Source organism: Anser brachyrhynchus (genome assembly GCF_964034855.1).
Source record: "Anser brachyrhynchus genome assembly, chromosome: 1".
Taxonomy (NCBI): domain Eukaryota; kingdom Metazoa; phylum Chordata; class Aves; order Anseriformes; family Anatidae; genus Anser; species Anser brachyrhynchus.
In genome coordinates this window covers 109,194,840-109,214,900 of record NC_137694.1, presented here as the reverse complement: position 1 = coordinate 109,214,900, position 20,061 = coordinate 109,194,840, and the positions used below count along the sequence as shown (strand labels likewise).

General features: G+C 34.8%; 1 protein-coding gene across 6 annotated transcripts in view; it reads right to left on the bottom strand.

Annotated features, from left to right (window-relative positions):
- The window catches only part of NCAM2 (neural cell adhesion molecule 2), a 288,588-nt gene that overhangs the window by 30,590 nt on the left and 237,937 nt on the right, over window positions 1-20,061 (bottom strand). For all 6 annotated transcript variants that reach the window (XM_080579695.1, XM_080579698.1, XM_080579696.1 and 3 more), the window contains exons 14-15: window positions 18,670-18,791; window positions 11,021-11,201 (exon numbers count right to left, since the gene is read on the bottom strand). In XM_080579695.1, coding sequence (XP_080435821.1) covers window positions 11,021-11,201; window positions 18,670-18,791 — 303 coding nt within the window. The remainder of the gene's footprint in view (window positions 1-11,020; window positions 11,202-18,669; window positions 18,792-20,061) is intronic.

The window sequence follows — 20,061 nt, the reverse complement described above, 5'->3', positions numbered from 1 at the left end:
AAAGTGCCAAAGACAATCACTTGAAAGACATCATTCTAATAAAAACATTAAATTATAATTAAAATGTGTATGAAATTGTAATAATTGAAGTACTTTGGAGTTGTAGAATGGTCAATTCTGGATACTAAAATATTCAAACCACAAAAAGTATGTACCTTAATAGCAGCAACATGGTTCTTCACAGTAGTTGAAGTGTCAAACGCTTTGGTCTAACTTTAAAACAATTTATTTAAGCACTTAACCTGAAGCATGTGACCAACCCTCTTGAGTTTCCCTTCAAAAGATCCGAAAATATTCAGCCAAGCCCAACCTAAATACAAGCTTTCATGTCTTTCACACTGGAGGTACTTGGAATTCAAGAAACTACAATGCACACAACTACAATCAGAAATAATGGATATTTGAAGCAACAATGAACAGCAGAATGCAGGCTAAAAGAAGAAATTGTAAAAAAAATAAAAGTAAATAATTACATACAAAAAAAGGGTTTCGAGCATGCATGAACATAAAGAAACAGGAACTTGATAAGCTGCTTCTTCTTGCCAGTAAGTTTATCTCATTTCTGAATTATTGTAGGAGTCAAGAATGGACCATTGTCAAAAGCTGGCCTTAATAATATGGACATAAGCCTGACTGAAATACCAATGCAATGACCAATGCAATTAGCACAGACAGCTGGTAATTATTTAGATGTTGACTTTAATACTAGGGTGCGAACAGAACAAAAAAGCTTTTCAAAATACACAACTTCTTAGACATTCGAGTCCTCACAGTATGTCTGGATGTAATCCAGTGCAATACATGAAGTCTGCATATATATTTTCTACTAACATTTATATTGAAAGTTCACTTCTTGTCAGATAATGCAGTCAAGTTTATGCAATATATTTTAAGCATCTTAATCTCCTTGACTGGATATTAATTTTTTTTTTTAGCTACAGTGACAGTAATAATATGGATAGTGATTAATATCACTGTCAGGCTACTGTTTCAAAATAGATTTCAAAAGAAATTGAAATGTAGAAAATCTTGTGTAGTTTGAACAATAATTTTGGTTACATTTGAATTTACTTTAAAAAAGTGTATTTTAAGAAACTGTAGTGGAAGTAGATGAAAAGTCTTAAGTCTCCCATTTTTATATGAACTGTATTATTTTAGTTCCTTAATGTAATTAGTCAAGCTTTAAAACAATTTATTTTAGGTTAACATCAGTGCAGAGGACAATTTGTTAAATCTCAGCACAAATATGTTAGGGTATTTCTCCTCTCTATCGAGCTCACCATCTAAACACAAAGTTGACTGGCGGATGAATCATTGTCTCTTTCCAAAAACACATGCTCTGACACGCAGAACGTAAATGCTATCTAAAATCAAAGGATGTTTTAAGTTTTGGAATTTGAATCTTACAGAGTTCTGGCAACATATTTCAAATTTGGCTTAAACCACGGAACTGTTATTTTGTGAACATGTTCTGGTGGAAAAATTGCTATCAGGACTTGAATGCTTAATATTTAACCATTGCATTATGCATGTATAATGTAAACGTTCCTATTTCACAAATACACATCTGAGTGTAACTAACTATGAAGTAGAAAAAAAACAATATAAGGAAGCTAAGAGTGTTTGGACTTCACCCAATCCTCACATGTATGTTTACTTTGGTATTTTTAATGATGCATGTTTTTTGAAGAAATTATTATGTTCAAGCTGTTCAAAATTCAAAAACAGATATTTTTATTAAGAATATGTATAGCAAGAAAATCTTTGATACAGTAAACTTCCAACAGCTGTGTTCATAACTCAGCTTTTATCATATTAACATATCTAATGATCTAATCTTTTAATGAACATTCTTTTTGTTATTATATATAATTTATTATTATATAATTTATTATTATAAATAATGCTAGCAGTTACCTATAACAAATACCTTATGACGAATAAGAGTGCCATACTTGTTAAGTGTGACCTAACACTTCAATAATCAACACTTATGATTATTTTCTTTTTTTATAGTATTCAAAAAGATTAAGTAAACCTTAACTCACAAAGAAAAAAACAACAACAACAAAAAAAACTTTCTTTTGAATCAGAAATTCTGTGAATACAGAGTAATTCTTTGACTATTATTTATTTATTTTCATAGTATTCTACTGCTTTTCTAGTATTCAGTGGGAGTTAATTCCTGTGATAGCTGTACTGTAAGATCCATTTTGTCAAAAGTAATATTTTTATTGATTTTTTTTTTTTGCCTATGATCATCTATGATTGCACTTATAGTGTAATTGTCTCTCTGAGTCATATCAAGTAAGCTCTGTAAATTTAATAGTGGTTTCTAACCCTTTTCATATAAAAAAAATGTTACAATCTTTGCAGGAAATGGAGCAAACAACTGTTTTTAGCCTACAGCAAGAACATTTAATGTCACTTACAACGATGTTAATCTGGAATTGATGAAAAATGGCTCTTACTCAGCAAATTTTAGTACTGGTTTGCAAACCAAGAGCAAATGTGTTTTGTGGGGGCTACCATCTTTCTGTGGTTTTGGATATCATTTTCTCTGATTGATTGTGATTCTTACCAACAACTACTGTTCTCAAAACATAAAATCTCAAAGACATTTAATCTCTCCTCTCTGCTCTCTACAGAACTTTAGGTAGTAAATAAACTTTCTTCTTTCAACACAGCAATACATGCTGACAATTCTGTGTTACGTTTTTAATGCAGAATTATGATCTGAACAACAGTCTGACAAAAGTGTTCATTTTTGATTTTGGAATGACAGTGTCCTTCAAGCTAGGAGAAAATCATACAGGTAACCTCACAAGGGTAATGCTGCAGCTCTTCCTTGCCTTGGGAGTATGATCAGAGCTGTGAAGAGAGACTAACATCCTCAAAGCTTTCTTTTTTGACTACTGTATTTTGTTCTTCCTTTTAGATTTGACTAAAAAGCTAACTAGTCAAAGCTGTGGAGTCTTCACAGGCAAAGTAAGGGATCTTTCAATTTTGGCTATTACACAAACCCAATGGAACCAGATACAAAAACTATGTACTTGATGTATATGTTTGAAAGAACAAGGTTTTGGATTTCTACATTTGTTAAAAATACATATAAATTTAAATATGCACAAATAAATAATTTCAGTGTATTTTAACAAGATGGAAAATCCCAAGATAATTAAAGACCTATTTCTCAAAGAGTTCATTCTAAAGTTAAAGTTCTCCCAGCCCGTTTACAGAATTAATCTATAAATCAATCAATTAACCAATATTAGTAACATCAGTTATATTATGAAAAAAGTTATATCGTTCACAAAAAAAATAAAATATTACTATTTTAAGAGAAAAACTCATCTAGACTATAGCTGTGCATCTCCATCAAGCAATTACAGTTTCTTGATTTAGAGATTTGGATCTGGAAATCACTACCAAGAGACTGAAGCGTAGAGTTGTAAAAATAAGTGAACACTTGGCAGCTGATCTAGAGGAACTACTAGGTCTACAACCCTTCAACAAATGTACAAGTGATTGCCTGTCTTGGAGGAAAAGCTTGTCACAGAAGAATGGAACCAAGCTAAACATAGATATATAAACCTTAACTGCATTTATAAAATGAAAACTGTATAAAGAGATACCCACTGTGGTCTTAAAATTACTGATCCTTGGAATAGAAATTTTTTCTTTGCAAAGATCTTCAAACTCATGTGTTTTGGTATTTCTCTTTGGTTTAAATTAATTCCTGCTATCCCAGCTACTGTGAGGATCAACAGTCAGAAAATTACAATTGTTCTTTCCCAAATTACTCTGACTGATTGTTAAAAGTATGTAATTTTCCAATACAGCATTTATCCTACTGAGGTACAAACAATTTGGCTTCTATCCTCAGCTTCCAAATTAAAAAAAAAAAAAAAAAAAGGCTTACAGAAATATATTATTTTTGAAGCCTCTATCCTCTGGTGAAGTTTACTGAAGTTGTCAACTGCATTCAAAAGTTATCAGAAGACACACACAAAAACTGATGGATGTTTGTGCAGATACTGCACACACATCTAAATACACAGGCACCGTGGTCACAAGTCATTAGCTGAAAATCAAGCCAAGATGTTTTTCTTAAAGCATCAATACATAATGTAATTCTACAGCCTTTTCCTGAAGATTCAAACAGGTACCTTAAAAGCCTCAAGCAATGGCTTCTAGTCCTGGCTCAAGGAGCTACTGGCAGCCTTTCTAGCTTAGTTAAATGGAAAGAGACTACAGAAGAAAAATAACTCTAAATGCCCCCAGTCCTCCTACTTTAACTTGTACTGATGCAACTTATCTTTTCCTAGAATTAAGAAAAAGTACCAGACACTAACCCTTAGCTAACTGCCTCTGAATGTGGATATGTTCTTAAATAACACATCATCAGGGCTTCCCTTCAAGTATGATCACTACCGACTAACTTTGTAAATTACTCAAAAAGGTGTATCTGCAGCCTTTTCCTTGTTCATTAACTACAGAATTGCTGATTAGAGTTCAAAACCCAGACAGTCAATTTACATTTTCAAAAGCACATGGGTTACTGACTGTGTACTGAGGCAAAAAAAGCCACAAATAACTGAAAATCCAACCTGGCCTGAAGAATGCTGTTGTTGCTACTGAAGTGAAAGCGAGGAAGGAAAAAAATCTGGCTTGATGATATGACAAGCAGGGCTATGAATAGAAAACTAGAAAATAATCATAGCAGGGATATCATCACCTTCAGAAATCATGACCCATATTAAGAATCTAAGGAGAAAGGATCAAGCCGAAGAATACTTGAGCAAACTGGAAACACACAAAGCCATGGACCTTCATGGGATACACCCACAAGTGCTGCAGGAGCTCACAGATGTCACCGTGAAGACATTCTTGATAATCATTAAATGATCATGGAGACTGGGAGAGGTGTCTGAGGACTGGAGGAAAGCAAACTACACTTCTATCCCCAAAAAGAACAAAAGGGAGGGCCCGGGGTTCTACAGGCTGTTCAGCATCACTTTGATCACTGAGATGATTGGGCAGTTAATCCTTGGAACCATTTCCAGGCACATGAAGGACAGGAAAGTCTTCAGGAGTACTCAGCATGGATTCACCAAGAGGAAATCATCCCTCACCAACTTAATAACTTCCTATGATGAAATGACTGGCATGGTAGATGAGGGGTGAGCAGTATATACTGCCTACCTACACTTCAGTAGGGATTATAACTGTTTCCTATAAGATCCTCATAGAAAAGCTGATAAAGGACGGATGAGGAGAAAGTGAGGTGGATCAAAACCAGCCAGGCCCAGAGGCCCGAGTGGTGGCACAAAGTCTTGTTGGAGGCCAGTAACTAGTGGTGGACACTAGGGGCCAATATTGGGCCCAATCCCATTCATCGTCTTCATAATGATCTGGATGATGAGGCAGAGAATTCCCTCAGCAAGTTTGCAAATGACACAGAACAGGGAGGAGGGGCTCATGCATTAGTGGGTTGTGCTGTCATTCAGAGGGATCTCAACAGGCTGGAGAAATGGGCTGACAGGAACCTTATGACCAACAAAGGGAAATGCATAGTCCTGCAACTGGGGAAGAAAAACCCCATGCACCATTATATGCTGGGGGCCACCCAGCTGGAAAGCAGCTTTGCAGAAAAGGACTTGAGGGTCCTGCTGGACATCAAGTTGAGCATGCACCAGCAATGTGTTCTTTCGACAAAGCAGGCTAATGGTGTCCTGGGTTGCGTTAGGAGTGTTGCCAGCAGGTTGAGAGAGGTGATCCTTTCCTTCTACTCAGCACTGGTGCTAAAGCTATACCTGGAATGCTGGGTCCAGTTCTCAGCTCTCCACAAGAGAGGTACGGAGTTACTGTAGAGAGTCCATAAAAAGAGCCTTCAAGAGGATTAAGGGACTGAAGCATCTCTCCTGTGAGTAAAGGCTGAGGGAGTTGGGACTGTTCAGCCTGGAGAACAGAAGGCTCAGAATCTCAATGTGTACAGACACCTGAAGGGAGGGTGTAAAGAAGAAGGTTCCAGGCTCTGCTCAGTGAGGGACAATGTGAAATGAGCACAAACTGAAACACAGGAGGCACCATCTGAACATAAGGAGAAGACTTTCCACTGTGAGGATGACTGAGCACCGGAGCGGGTTGCCCACAGCGGTCGTGTAGTCTCCATCCTTGGAGATGTCCAAAAGTCTGGACACAACTTGCTTATTGACCCTGCCTGAGCAGAGGGTTTGGATGAGATGACCTCCAGAGATCCCCTCCAATCTCAACCACTCTGTGATTCTGTGATGACTTACCCAAAGAAGACATGTCAAATCTTCTGGAGAAAAGTAAGGTTATGCCTCCCTTCAAAGGAAGGGAGACTGTACCCTAGGGAGTCTCTTGCAGCCCATGGGGCAAGGCTGTAGGGATGTGAGGGGCATGGAGAGCACCCATAGCAACAGAGGCTGCTGTTTCGCAGCAGGATGTTACTAGAAAAAAGAATCTTCCCCGGTGACCCAGATGGGATCACATGGAATTTATTTCAGCTCAAAAAAGTCACTGAATTGCTTGACTGGGAATAAAATAAAAGACTTGCTTTGAGAGAAAACTGTAGGCATTAGGGAAAGTTGTGTCTATTTTCCTGTACCTAGTAATTCTCAGTCTCTGGAGTAAAAAGTTCATTATCCTAGCTTATATTCTAATAAAAAACTGGCTGTAGAGTACAAAAGCCCAATTTTACCTATGTAATACCTTATAAGACATACGCATACACATTCTAATATGTATATATAAAAAACATGTGTAGTACTGGTATAAACTATTTTCGTTTTTCATTCAATATGACACCACTTTAAAATCCTAAAGCTGTGTTTTTGTAAAAACTACTGATAAAAACCATGTTTGGCATGGAGTGTCATCTTTGCTACAAGTCATGGTGAGAGAAAATACTACGTATTAGACTGTTGCTCTTCGCCTATGACTGTATGATTTTAAGCATCAGTGACAGATATGCACTGAAAAAAAGCAAACAATATGCTCAGCACTGTAACAGAAAAGGTCATGGGGTTAAAAAGGGATTCAAACTTTTCTAGGTTACTTAATAAGAAATATTCCAATAATTCAAGCAGTATTAAAAATAAAACGAAATAACAAAAAATCCCCAAACCAAAATGAAAACACACATAAAAAAAAAACAAACACATACACACAAAAGAAAACACCAAAAAAAAACCCAGCAAAAACAATATAAACACACACACAAAAAAAAATAAAAATACAGCAAAGTGAAAGAAACAGTTGTAAGGACTTCTTACTGTCCCCAAATGCTTTTCTCATTTTCCTACTATCATAGTGAGTTATTAGTTTATAATGAAGAATAAAAAAATATTATGACAAAAAACAACTTGCAGCCATTTTCAATATATACTGTATACTGGACTTCCAGAGAAACAGCAATGACTGGATAAAAGGCTTTTGAAAGACTACACCTGCATAAATCTCTGCCACTAATTTCTGAAAACTTGTCTAACACTTGCACAAAATATCCTCTTTTAACATCTTTCATTGCATCTTTGTTTAAGATAGGACTATAGATGTGGTTTTAGGTTGCAATAGTAATATTTCTGAATGATAGCTATGATTTGGACATTTTTGTACCAGCTGCACAGTACCAAAAGAGAGGATATATATCTCTGCACTGCTGAGAGATTAAATAGACCCATACAAACAGGCTGTAGTGTCACCCCTGTGAGCTGATAGAGTTCATTTGTTCCCTGTGACACTTAGTCAGAGGGTTTGTTATGGCTGCAGAGGTTAGTCTATGCTGTCCTAAGACTGATAAACAGGTAAGAGCTAAGGCACATAGCTCCTTTGAGAATACCTTTATTACCCACAAAATTAGAAGAAGCTCAATACTAAAGACAAGCTAAAATGAAATTTTCTAAAATATCACAAATCAGTACTTAAAATCTGATAAAGACTTACAGGCAAGCACACTGATATTAGATTTATGCCTACCCACAAGTACTGGTAACTAACATATCCAGTGAGATACTGGAACATGTAAAATACTACATTTAAGACTATGGTGCTCTTTCTTCAAAGCATGATTCTTAAATACATGCTCATACACCTAAGTAAATAGTCAAATGGAAAGACAGAATTGCTGACTGCAAGCAATAACTCAAAAAAGTAGGAAGTAAAATTATACATACATAGATAAAATATACAATAATACATAAATGTATTTGTAAATACAGTCAAGGCAAAATGTTTTAACAAGTCAATCTGCTGAGTATTTCTCAAAGATAGTGCAATATTCCATTGGTAAACCCTTCAGAAAACTGGGAAACTCTTATTAAAATGATTACAAATTCTGAGGAACTAATCACAGATGTGAGTGATTCAGTGAACGGAGACTGTGTTAAAGGCTTAGGAACAGAAATTACAAAACCGAGTACATGTAGTTGGAGGCTGTTGAGGCCAACCATGCGAAAATTAAAAGGAATGTCTCTCGTTTATACACCTAACTGATGCTGATTTGCAGGCTGAGGCATCTTGCTAGACCTAAGACAGGTAATGGAAGATTATCATGTTGTTTTATTATAAAATTTGACTGCCAGCCAGGAGCTGGTACTCACTTGCACTTCCTAATAAATAGAAGATGTTGGTTCTGTGCCCACAGGAGTTGTGTGTTCACAGAAGCACAGTTTTGGCTTTCAGTCCCTGCCCTCAGGGATTACTCTTCTGACATATCCAATAGCTCTTGGAAGAATAGACTCCTTCTGCAGGAATCAGAACCAAAGTCTCATTTCTTGTGATTACTCCCATTTCCCTGTTAAAGCACCCCTCAAAGGACAACAAATGCATCCTTGCCTTTGTCTCTCTCCAGCTCTGATTATGCTTGCACACATTTGCAATGTAGTATTACGTTAAGTATAGCTAACCATCATGATACTTGGGAGATCCCCAAATTCTCCGGAGGTAGGTAATACCCATGAGATTGAGTATATAGGACCTACATACATCTTGTTTTTGAATGACATTAAGAACAAGACAGAAACACTCAATTCAGCTGAAGTGACATAGATCTGGGCATGAACAAACGAAGCACTTTATGAGCCTTAGAAACTTTTCTAATCATCACATGAATAATTAGGAAAGGAATCTCAGTGATCACAAACAGCTAAGAGGGCACAGGATAGGTGATGCAGATTTCATTCAGAATTGTACCTAATTGCTCTCTTCCTTCTTTGACTTAGCTGTAGATACCTAGCTGCAAATACCCAAGCCTCAAAGCATATAAATAGGGCATCAGCTGAGCTGACTGATACCAGTAAGAACTGACCTGCTTAAAGTTGAGCTTTTATACACATCGTCATGTTTTTAAAAAGTATATTTATACTTTTGTAATAATGTCATATTAATAATATTAATAATATGCAATTTCTTAACAAGATAACCATACTGACTCATGAATGTGAACATTAATGTTCCACTGATTTTAAGTCTTTTTTGACATACTTTTAAAAATTGCCTACAGAATGTCCTTATGATGGGAATTTCACACCCTTTATAGGCTTTGCAAAAACAGTTGTCAAGGAAACTAATTAGTTCCACAATCATAATTACAATAATGATTCATATAGAGAAGACTTGATGTTAAATAGTGTAACAGACTTCTCCTTACAACTAGTTAGAGGTTATAGGAGAGTACCAAAAGGAAAAAGCCCCATAATACCCATAAAACTATGTTCAGAGAAAAACATTCTCTCTTCTGCGGCTAAATTAACTAAGCTGCTTTTTACTTCAATGTGTAGAGACCATTTATGTTTTCATTTATGCAGGCATATCATGTTTCTCTGTTATATCATCTGTGGTAATAATATGGAATAATTTGAGTAATTTTAGCAGGTCAAAGTTAAGCTGTGTTGTAAAACAAGTAAGCTTTGCACATTCAAAAAACTAAAAAAATGGTTTATACTTTCTGTAAGTAACTCTTTACCTAAGTAAGTTTTAATTTATTTTTCTACTTGATAAATATTATCAGTTCATTGAGGTAATCATTTTCCCTGCATTTCTGTTCCTTTTTCCTTTTGACCATGCAGTGAAACTTTAATTCTGATTGATGGCAATCACAAAGCACTATCTGTTTAAAAGCAAGTGCACAGGGCTTATAGAGGCTCCAAATCTCAATCAAGATGCAAATCAACTCTCTCTACAGCAATCAATTCATCAGTCAGATAAGGAGATCTCTTCACCATATAACTTGCTTTATAAAAAAATTAAATTATTCATAAAATATCAGAAATTACCATCACAATTTATGTTTATTCTGAATTAAATAATTTTACATTGTTGCACCAAAATATAACTTTGCTTTAGGAAGCACTAAAACTTGATAAATTAGTTACTGAAACACACTCCACTCTTAATTCCTATGAAGTTTTCCTTTAAAAAATTCCAAACCTTCCTATTTACACACTTAAAAACATAAACAACGTTTCTACACATTTCAAAGCTTGTGAATAGGCCTATGAGATGGCTGCATCCTCACTGTGTTATAGTGAATCAGTAAGACAGTATCTAAATAACCCTATTTGAAGTCTTAACCTTGTCAGACATTAAAATAAATACCCTTATTTTATGTGTACCTTGAAGCATATGTAGCGATATTTGACTTGTACTGAAATCTAGAATTCTAACAAATTGCCTTACAACCAACAAATATGCAGTAAAAGGCAATGTATTAAAATGCATCTTAAATATTTTATTTCTTATTAACTGTCATTGTGTTGAAGATTCAGCATTTGTTCTGTGCTTACAAGTGACATTAGTAAGATCAAAGTAGGAAAGGAGAGTCCCATTGAAGGGTTTTTAGTTGAATCTTTGCTGATAACAGAGCATGTTGTCTCAAACTTTGTCAGTTAAGGAAGACTTCAGTTACCTTAAGAGACTGTTCAACTACCCACATTAAAGTACTATCAGTAGCAAGCAAGCAATTCAGAGAGAAAACACTCTAAAATCAACTTACCTGTAATAATGTTGGGCTTCGGTGGCATGCTGAATTCGTACAATGTTGGTTCAGAAAAACCCAGTCTGTTGGCAGCTGTAATTTGTACTTCATAACCCATGGTCCACTGAAGATGCTCCAAGATGATGTGGTCTTTACTACCCTGTACTTTTTTCTCTAGCCACTGATCTTCCTTATCTTTCTGTAAAGATGCAAATAGTTTAAATTCTCAAAAATTCTTGCATTATTTGTCTAAAATATGTCTACAAAAAAAACAGTTTTATTTCTGAAGACTATGAACATTCAAGTCATCTATTTTTGGAGTTCTGAGTATTCATGCTTTTTGTAATTTTGTCTACTCTTAATCATTCCATAATGTGAATTTAGGGATTTTGTTGACAAATTTCAACCTTTTGGGCTGAATTTGCACTTTGCACAAATACACTGTTCAGTGTGGGGAACAGCAGGATAGTTATTTACAATTTCTGCTAAGAATAAATTTTGTAAAAGTTTATTTTATACAGATGTTGCAATTACATTTTTCTCAATGTTCTTTAAAATAAATTTCCCATTGAAACCAAGCCTGAATAGTTCATGAATGCAAGCTGTGCTTATATTATACAACTAGTTATATACTGAGTACATAAACTGTAGCAGTATGTTGTACTACAGTAACATATTGCAAACCAGGCTGTATGCAATAATATAAACACCATTAAGAGAGTATGCAGTCCTATGTTTATGCCGGTGAAAGGATACATTTAAATCAGTGAGATAGAATCATAGAGAAAAAAAGAGTTCTGATAATTCAGACACTTATAATGCATCTATACAAAGGAAACAAATGAGGACTTAGGCAGCAACCTGACCTCTGGCATTTCACAAATTTGGACTGCTTACCTTTGCAATCTCTTCTTTTAGTATTTTTAGAGCATAATATATTTTAATTATTCCTTATACAAACAAGAATTAGAAAATAATAAGAAAAATAATAAAACAATATATACTGGGAAGCACTCAAGCCATCATGCTCAAAGGAGTTCAGTAATTGTAAGAATCCATGCAGTTCTGTTTTTACAAAATGCACAGTGCCAAAAACTATGAGAGCCAAATATTGGCCATCCAGCCCATACAGCAACACAGTCAATAGCTGTCTGAAGAAAAACACCTTTCAAGTAGAGAGAAGTGTATTTTTTTTGCTACAGACCACTATCCATCTTGGTAGCTTATATTTAGGATCTTTGCTGAAGCATCTTGCTCTTGACTGATACAAGCGTCAAAGAAAATAGCATCTAAATTAGACAGTTCAGGGCTCAGTCATGCTGCTTACGCCTGTTCTTTTCGTCCCCAGTCTCCAGAAAATAGACTGACATACTGAGATCCCTTAGGTGCACTGCTGCAATAACTTATGTGCTACCAGCACTGAGTGTGTTGATTCCTCCATATTGACTTTGCCTTTTGTTAAACCCTTCCTGCTCCTTCTACACCTTCATTGACACTTGGTAGTCCTGAGAATGATTATACTAAAACATCTTTTCAGAACATATGTAGCAAGATGGAAGTGGCTGCAGCAGTGGACCCACAGAAAAAATCAGAATGGTAGTTAACATTACAAGTCATGTAAAAAACCTAAATACCCTACGGTAAAAAAAGTTTACCCATCATATAGTGAAACTTATTTTCTATCAAAAAAAAAAATCTGTTTTGTAAATAAAGTTAGTGTTAGACCTCACAGATAACTTCTCTTGCAATTATCTGACATGCCACTAAGTGAACCACTTATATTTACATTCCACTGAGTGAATCCATTTATACTTTCACACCAAACTAATTTTTCAAACTGTATTTTTGTGTAACACCAATGAAATAAAAAGAATTAATACAGATCACAGTATGCACATGTAAATACTCCTTAGTAATGACAGGAGCAGCACTGTTATGTAGTGCTCTATTTCAGTGGCTGTTTGAATTGGTGACATTTTGGAGGAGTTAGAAAAAAAATACACCTATTGATATTCCAAAGAATATCAATATAAGAAAGTTAGAAGGGGAGTTCATTATGTTGGTGCATGCACATATAGTGACATTCACATATGCGTGAATGTACTAAGGAATTCTGGAGAAAATACAAATCACGGAAGGAGAAAAAAATACACCAAAATTGGAAAATAAATATTCAGGCTAACACAGTTTCCGCAGGTGGAAAAGACTGCATTGCAAACAGATACATATTTTGAAAACAAATGGTAGAATTACATGTAGTGAACAGAATGAGGTTTGTAAAGAAAACTGTACAGGTTTCTGTATGAGGATGCTCTTCTACAGACATAAAATTAAGTGACAAAGCAGTTGTTCTACAGTTTGGTCAGGTGAAGAATAATGAAAGAGCTGAAATGTAACAGGATACCTGCATGCTATGCCAGGGAAGCGACACCTTAAGATTAGTTGAAAGTGAAGCCTACTGGGTGGACTGAGATAATAGAAACAGACAGAGTCCAAGCACCGAGCTCAAAGACATCAAAGTGTTTTATGAAGAGTGACAAGCACAAGATGGGAGAAAGAAGAATAAAGAAAGTATCTGGAAAGCAAGTTGTCTTCCAATGATGAACAGAGGAAGTCTTCCGGAATAGTCTACTTTTGGCATCTTAAAGACAAAGAACAACTGCAATGTCTTCAATTCTAGCTGTTATTTCACATGCATTTTCAAGTACTAAGTAGAGCTCAGTAATATGTTGAGATTTATTTTACTATTAGAGTAGAAATGCAAAAAGAAGAATGAGAAAACAGAAGACTCTCAGTTAAATCTTCCTACAAATCTCCTTGTTTATCCTTTAATTGGTAGATTAAAGAGCACAAAACAGAACTATAAAAGAACACTTCAACTTTATTAGGCTGTTCTATTATTAATATTGCTTAAAATTTATAGGAAGCTCTATAAATGCACAGTGTTTTACAACAAATGAAAGGAACTCTGAAATCATGAACTGCAGTCTAATTTGAGGGGTGAGTTAATGTAAATGCCTTCAATCATCATTTACTATTAGCAGTTGTATCATTAATACACATCAACAAATCCACATTTTCAGAAACTGCAGTCAGATCTGCAACCTCAGAGATTCAACTGTTCCTTCACTTGCATTTTGCTTTGTTTTCTATAAAGCCCAAATACTCCTTTACAGAAGGTCATTGATGCTGTGACACTGACAAATGAGTGTCAGTTTCTGGGGATCTCACTGCCCACTTCCACTACTCTTAAGCCTTAAATTTACATCACTCTTAAGCCTTAAATTCACACTGTCCTCTTCCCAGGATCAGTCTTTAGTTGAAACAAACCTGCCACAATGCCACAGACTAAAGTGGCAAAACTAAAATTTTGTTTATTTCTTAAATATCTACAAAATCTTAAATACTGTCTTCAAATATAAGCATCAATGAATTTTTTTCTCAGAAGCGCCTAGGAGCTAGATTTGTAAGACAGCTATAAGTAACCTATGCACCTAAATACCTTGACAAAAAAGGAGTAAACAAACGTAACACTCCAGTCTACTTGACTGCTTCTCAAAATCAAGGTCACATCCAACAACAGTGGAAGTGAAGCCAATCCCCTGTTTGGCCATTTAACTATTTACTAGTCTAGAAAATAACATCTCTCTATTTAATGGCCATTTTATATTATACCTAAGATTACATTCTTTGGGAACTTGTAAAAAGCAATTAACTCCTTCCAACCTTTCCTCTCCAAATTCTCTAAACTGTTGCACTGAAAATTCAGCTCAAACAAGTTTGCTATTACATTGGTCAATGTGATAATAAAAAAAAAGGGCAGGAGGTGCCACACTATCTTGAAAGCCAACAAAAAAAAAAAAAAAAGAAATACTCAGGAAAAGCAATCTGATTGTTTAAAGCAGTGACTTCACAAGAATTCCTCACATTAGGATGGTGTTTTATAGGTCTGGGTGATGTTTTTAGAAAAAGCAATACAAGACGAATGCCGAACAAAGCACAAAATGGCTGCTAATTTATATAGTGTTAAAATGCACAGAAAGTTCAAGGGTCTGGCATGTAAAGTGGAACTCTGAGATGAAAAAAAAAAAGTAGTTTATGGCAAGTATCTCAGAGTGGGAGTGAATGAGAAATTTTCTCCATTTAAATTATTCATGTTCTACAAGTTTTTTTCTAGAGCATATCATCAGGCACCAAAATGAACACAGTCATCCATCAACATAATCAAACACAACTGAAGCACATGATCAGAAATCCAACAACTGTCAGTACCAAAATTCAGAGCATCAGTACATCAGTAGTAACACTCTCACAGGTCAACACGGGTAACGGGTTTTAGGCCTGCAAAAGCTAATCTCTCTGGTTTTATTTCCTCCAGATATCATTATGGATGCAAAATGAGACAAAAAGAAATGTTTGCTGTTACTGTTTTTCAAAATAAGCTTTTATGTAATTTTTCTTGCCTCTACTTAAAAGTATATAACCATAAAAGATGGATTTTTTTTGTTGTTACTTCATTCTAATTTTTTTACCAAAACTTGGCATTAAAAGGAACCACAATGTCCTTTTTTTGTTTTTTTTTTTTTTCCCCCATCTTACTTTTGGCATTCTGTGGCCCAAAAATATGGAAAGAGAATTCCCTTTTACAATCACTAAGAAGCCTATTTCAAAACTTGTCTTTTAAGCATTATGAAATTCTATTCAGGATATGGTACCAAAATCATAATTGAAGGCTTGGAACCAATCTCTTCAACATAATACCATATGCAGACAACATAAAGCACCAAGCACAAATTCACAAATGCAACATTTGCAGTTACAGAATATCCACTGTCAAAAGACATTTGAGCAATAAGCAGGTACTTTTGCTTGTAACGTGTGAGTCGTGTAAGTAATTATTCCCGTATGATGATCAAACATTACCTGCATGCTGTTTGTGGTGCCTTAAGCTGTGTGACACCTTCCATTTGCTGCTTTGTAGCCTCCCTTTCCCAAGCAGGCCTGTGCTTGTCACCTACTTCTCCTGAGCTGCTGTAGCAGTTTCTCCCCTGTATCCCAAATGCTTTTTCCTTCTGTTCTTTAATTCCTCACTCTTTGCCTTATGTAACTCCACGCTATAATCTCTTCAGCCATCCCCACTAGCTTTTAGTTTACTGCTCTCATACTTGGCAGATCGCACAGCAGATAATAACTGTTTACAAATCCAGTACACAGTTCCCCAGCAATTTACACGTATAAAGCTTAATTTCCATTGTGCAACACCAGCACCTGATCACGTGTGCTCCAACCAACATTAGCAGTGCCAAAACAAGGAATGATCAAAGGAGAGCCCAAGTAGGTCCCTATTAGAACTACACAGTTACTATGAGAAATGTAGCTGGGGGGTACCTCCTTCTGCACTGGACAGGATGCCTGTCTGGGGACACTCCTCTTCCCAGCTGGCTGCTGGGGAGCAGTTCCCAGTTCTTTCTCCCTCTCTTCCTATTCTCTCCTAAGATAACTTTGAAGACAAGGTACACCATCAGCTTTGGACTCCATTAGTAAAGCGTTGTAAAACTCTCTCAACTTACTTTGTAGAGCAGCATGAATCAAATTGAGACTGGTATTCATAAAAACTGCATAATCCTTCTCCAAAACACAACACAAAATGGGAGGCTTCTTGTTATTTGATTACAGTAAATAAGCCCTGCCCATAACATGAATTAACTTATGTTAGGAAAGCAAAAGTTAGCAAAAAAAGAAAACACACCGGTGTCGCTAGACTATGCTATAATATTTCTACAATATCTTAAATGCTGCCCTACTCATAGTTTTAAGAGATCTTTATGAACCTTAAGCATGAAAGAACTAACTCAGTAAGACATGAGCTGTTATGAAACACAAAGAAGAAAAGCCATTGATATGTAGCTTGTTATCTAATATGCTGTTTAAACATGGAAGCAAATACACTGGTCCAGGTGCTAGTAATGAGGCTGGCAAGAGCTATAGAAAAGTCAATTAAATATGACCAATGAGGAAGATAGAATGGAAGCAGTCAACAGATAATTAAGAACTTTAAATAGCATCCATTCATTCTGATTAAAACGCCAAAAAATTACTGTGCTTTTTTGTTGTAAGAAGACCTTCAATTTAGTCAAATTGCTTTTTCAGTTGGAAGCTTAGGGAGATATGGATTTCAGCTCCAAGTAAAAGCTATCTCCTGTAACCTATTATGTTTCTAGTTACTGCTTAAATTGTACATTTATCTTTCAACAATAAACAAGAAAAATGACATTCTATTCTGTAATATTGTACCTTAGTCAAAACACTGGATCAAAATCATGTTTCCAAAGTTATTCAAGATAGATCCAAAATCATTTAACTTACTTAAATCACAGAAACAGATTAAATTCATCAGCTTGCATATATACATGATATCCATACCTTGATGCTAAATTTATTTAGCAAATAATTTAGGAAAATCATTTTACATGCCAGGCTAAGCACTTGGATAATCCCAGAGCTAACATCAAAAAGTTGCATTATAGGAAACATAAGGAAATGTGACAAAAATTATTACAAAATAAGGAGCTTGCTTTTCCTGTTTGGAAACACTAAAGTTCTGCATTTAGTTTATCAAAATGTGCTAATTTCTATGAAGTATAGTCTTCACTACCTTCTGTTTAATGCGTTTAAATATTTGGTGTTATGTACCCAATCTCTTTCAGACTCTTGAAGTGGATGTATAAATCTGCTACTTTATACTCTGGTAAAATATTTTCTTCCTGGGTCTGGTCAGATAAAAGTGGTGTAATCTTTCTAAAAAAATGCAAGGAAGTTATTAGAAAATGCTTACTTTTGAATTCATTTTATTGCTTTTGCCAGCTGTAGAGTTGCTTCTTCAATGCAAATATTTCTAAATGTAGTATATCCGGAAAGATATTTTAGGTGCTTTTATTAAAAATAAATACATTTAAATAGAAAAATATGTAGAAGACATAATTTGCTGAAAAATAAAATAGACATTGCAAGAAATACTGTATTCTAAACTTGCCAGATTTGACAAGAGAATGACAAATCAGATGCCAGCTGAGAGACCAATAAACTATTCAAGGGGAGTGTTAAAGAACTGGTATATAAATTGAAACTTTTGAATGTCCTAGCAAGTAATAAATTACTGGGCTTTTGATATTTTAAAGTGAACTTTGGAATCTAGAAAGATTAATTAATCTCCTTTAAAATGAATATGGAACACTGAAAACATATCTGTAAATTTATAGTTATTACAGATGATTAACTTGCTTTTCAAACAGCCTTTAATTATGTAACTTTAATGTCTGCTAATTGACTGCACTTTTGAGAGCTGAACATGAAAGTTCCTCATTTGCCATGTAACAAAACAGAGAATACGTAAGTTTTCTTATTAGAATGAACCTTCAGTTACACCTTTAGGAGGAGCAGGGTGTTTTTCTTTCATTCTTTTTTTTTTTTTTTTCTTTTTTATAATCTGGCTTTAGTAACCTAGTCCCAAGAGAAAACATACTATACTATATCCTAGATTATTTTTCTTCTTTTCTTTTTGTAGTATGCAAACTGTTAAGTTTCAAATAATATCAGCAACTGTCTCTACATTAAAAACAGGCATTACTAAGCAAAACCTGCCTAGTGTGATTCACTGAAATACTTACACTTCTGTATTTCACAATATATTCCAAAATGGGGGCACCTCCATCATCTTGTTTAGTTATGCTAAGTTTAAAACTCTTGCCACTTCCTGGTTGTCCGTGAATTGATGGGGGGCTTGGCTCCCCTAAATAACAAAAAAAGAAAAAAAAAAGTGGATAAAAATAATTTAGCAATGACAGAAACCTCAAATTACTAGTGGGAGCTTGTCCATAATCAAAATCTTTAGCACTGCAGAGTATCTTGAACGTGTGTTAAATGTTTTGCTTAAAGTGTGTTCTAAACTAGGTTAATAATCTCACACAAGAAAACAAACTGATATCAAGTATGAAAGAGGTATCAGATTGTTTAAGACTTTCTGACTTTTTACACTTTCAAATGTAATTTACTTCAGAAATGATTTAGCCATCAATTCAGCAAGGCTGGTAAGCTGCTACTCACACTGAAATTTATGAGTAACACAGAAAAGCATTCTTAGTGTTAAGCACGAGCTTTAGTCCTATATTCCAGACCTGAACTGTAATAAGTATTAGATAAGTTGACTTTTCAGTAACTGTGTCAAGCCAAAATTAGATGTTTTTAAAGTAGTCTATATAAAGAATGAATGTAAAGAATAACATTTTGAAAAGAAGAAAAAATTTCTCTGTAATGGAAGGAGAAAAATAATCTTAAACATACAATTGATTGGTTAATTGCCAGCTTTTATCACTTTGCTAATGGCATTGCACAGACCAATTTTAATTTCTATATATAATTCCTATTGTAAAATTTCAAATCAGGTCCTAAATTAACACATCATAATTGTCTTCTATTCAAAATATCTGTAGATTTCCATTCACCCAGAGATATCTTGTTACTTTAGAAATATTTATAACATTTGTTATATTTGTGTTTATCTCTTGTCAAGGGAAAAAAATATTTAAATCTCATCACAGATTTTCCTAGCTTTCTGTCAGGTAACATATGTATCAGTTCTATCAATTTCTATTGCTTTTCTATCAGGTATAATGTGCTATATGAATAATAGCAAATTATTCTGTCATATATTATATTTAGAAAATACATATGCTTTAAACAAAAATAAATCTGAAAGCTGACAAGTTACAGGTTTTGGACAGAAGAAACTTGTCAATATGAATATTGACACAGAAAAACATAGAAATATTTTGTGTTATTTCTAGTTGCATGACTATTATTGTTCATTCCATTAGGGGCAATATTCTTAGCTATACTGAGTAACATCCTACTCTGAAACCAGTTCAGTCACAACATTTTATGAGAGACAGATCTACCGATCTATTGCTGATGTATTTTCGTGTAACCTGAGCACTATACAGTGCTATCTGTAGTTCCTTTATTTTTAATTCTTCATTTGTGTTTCATTTATTCATTATTTT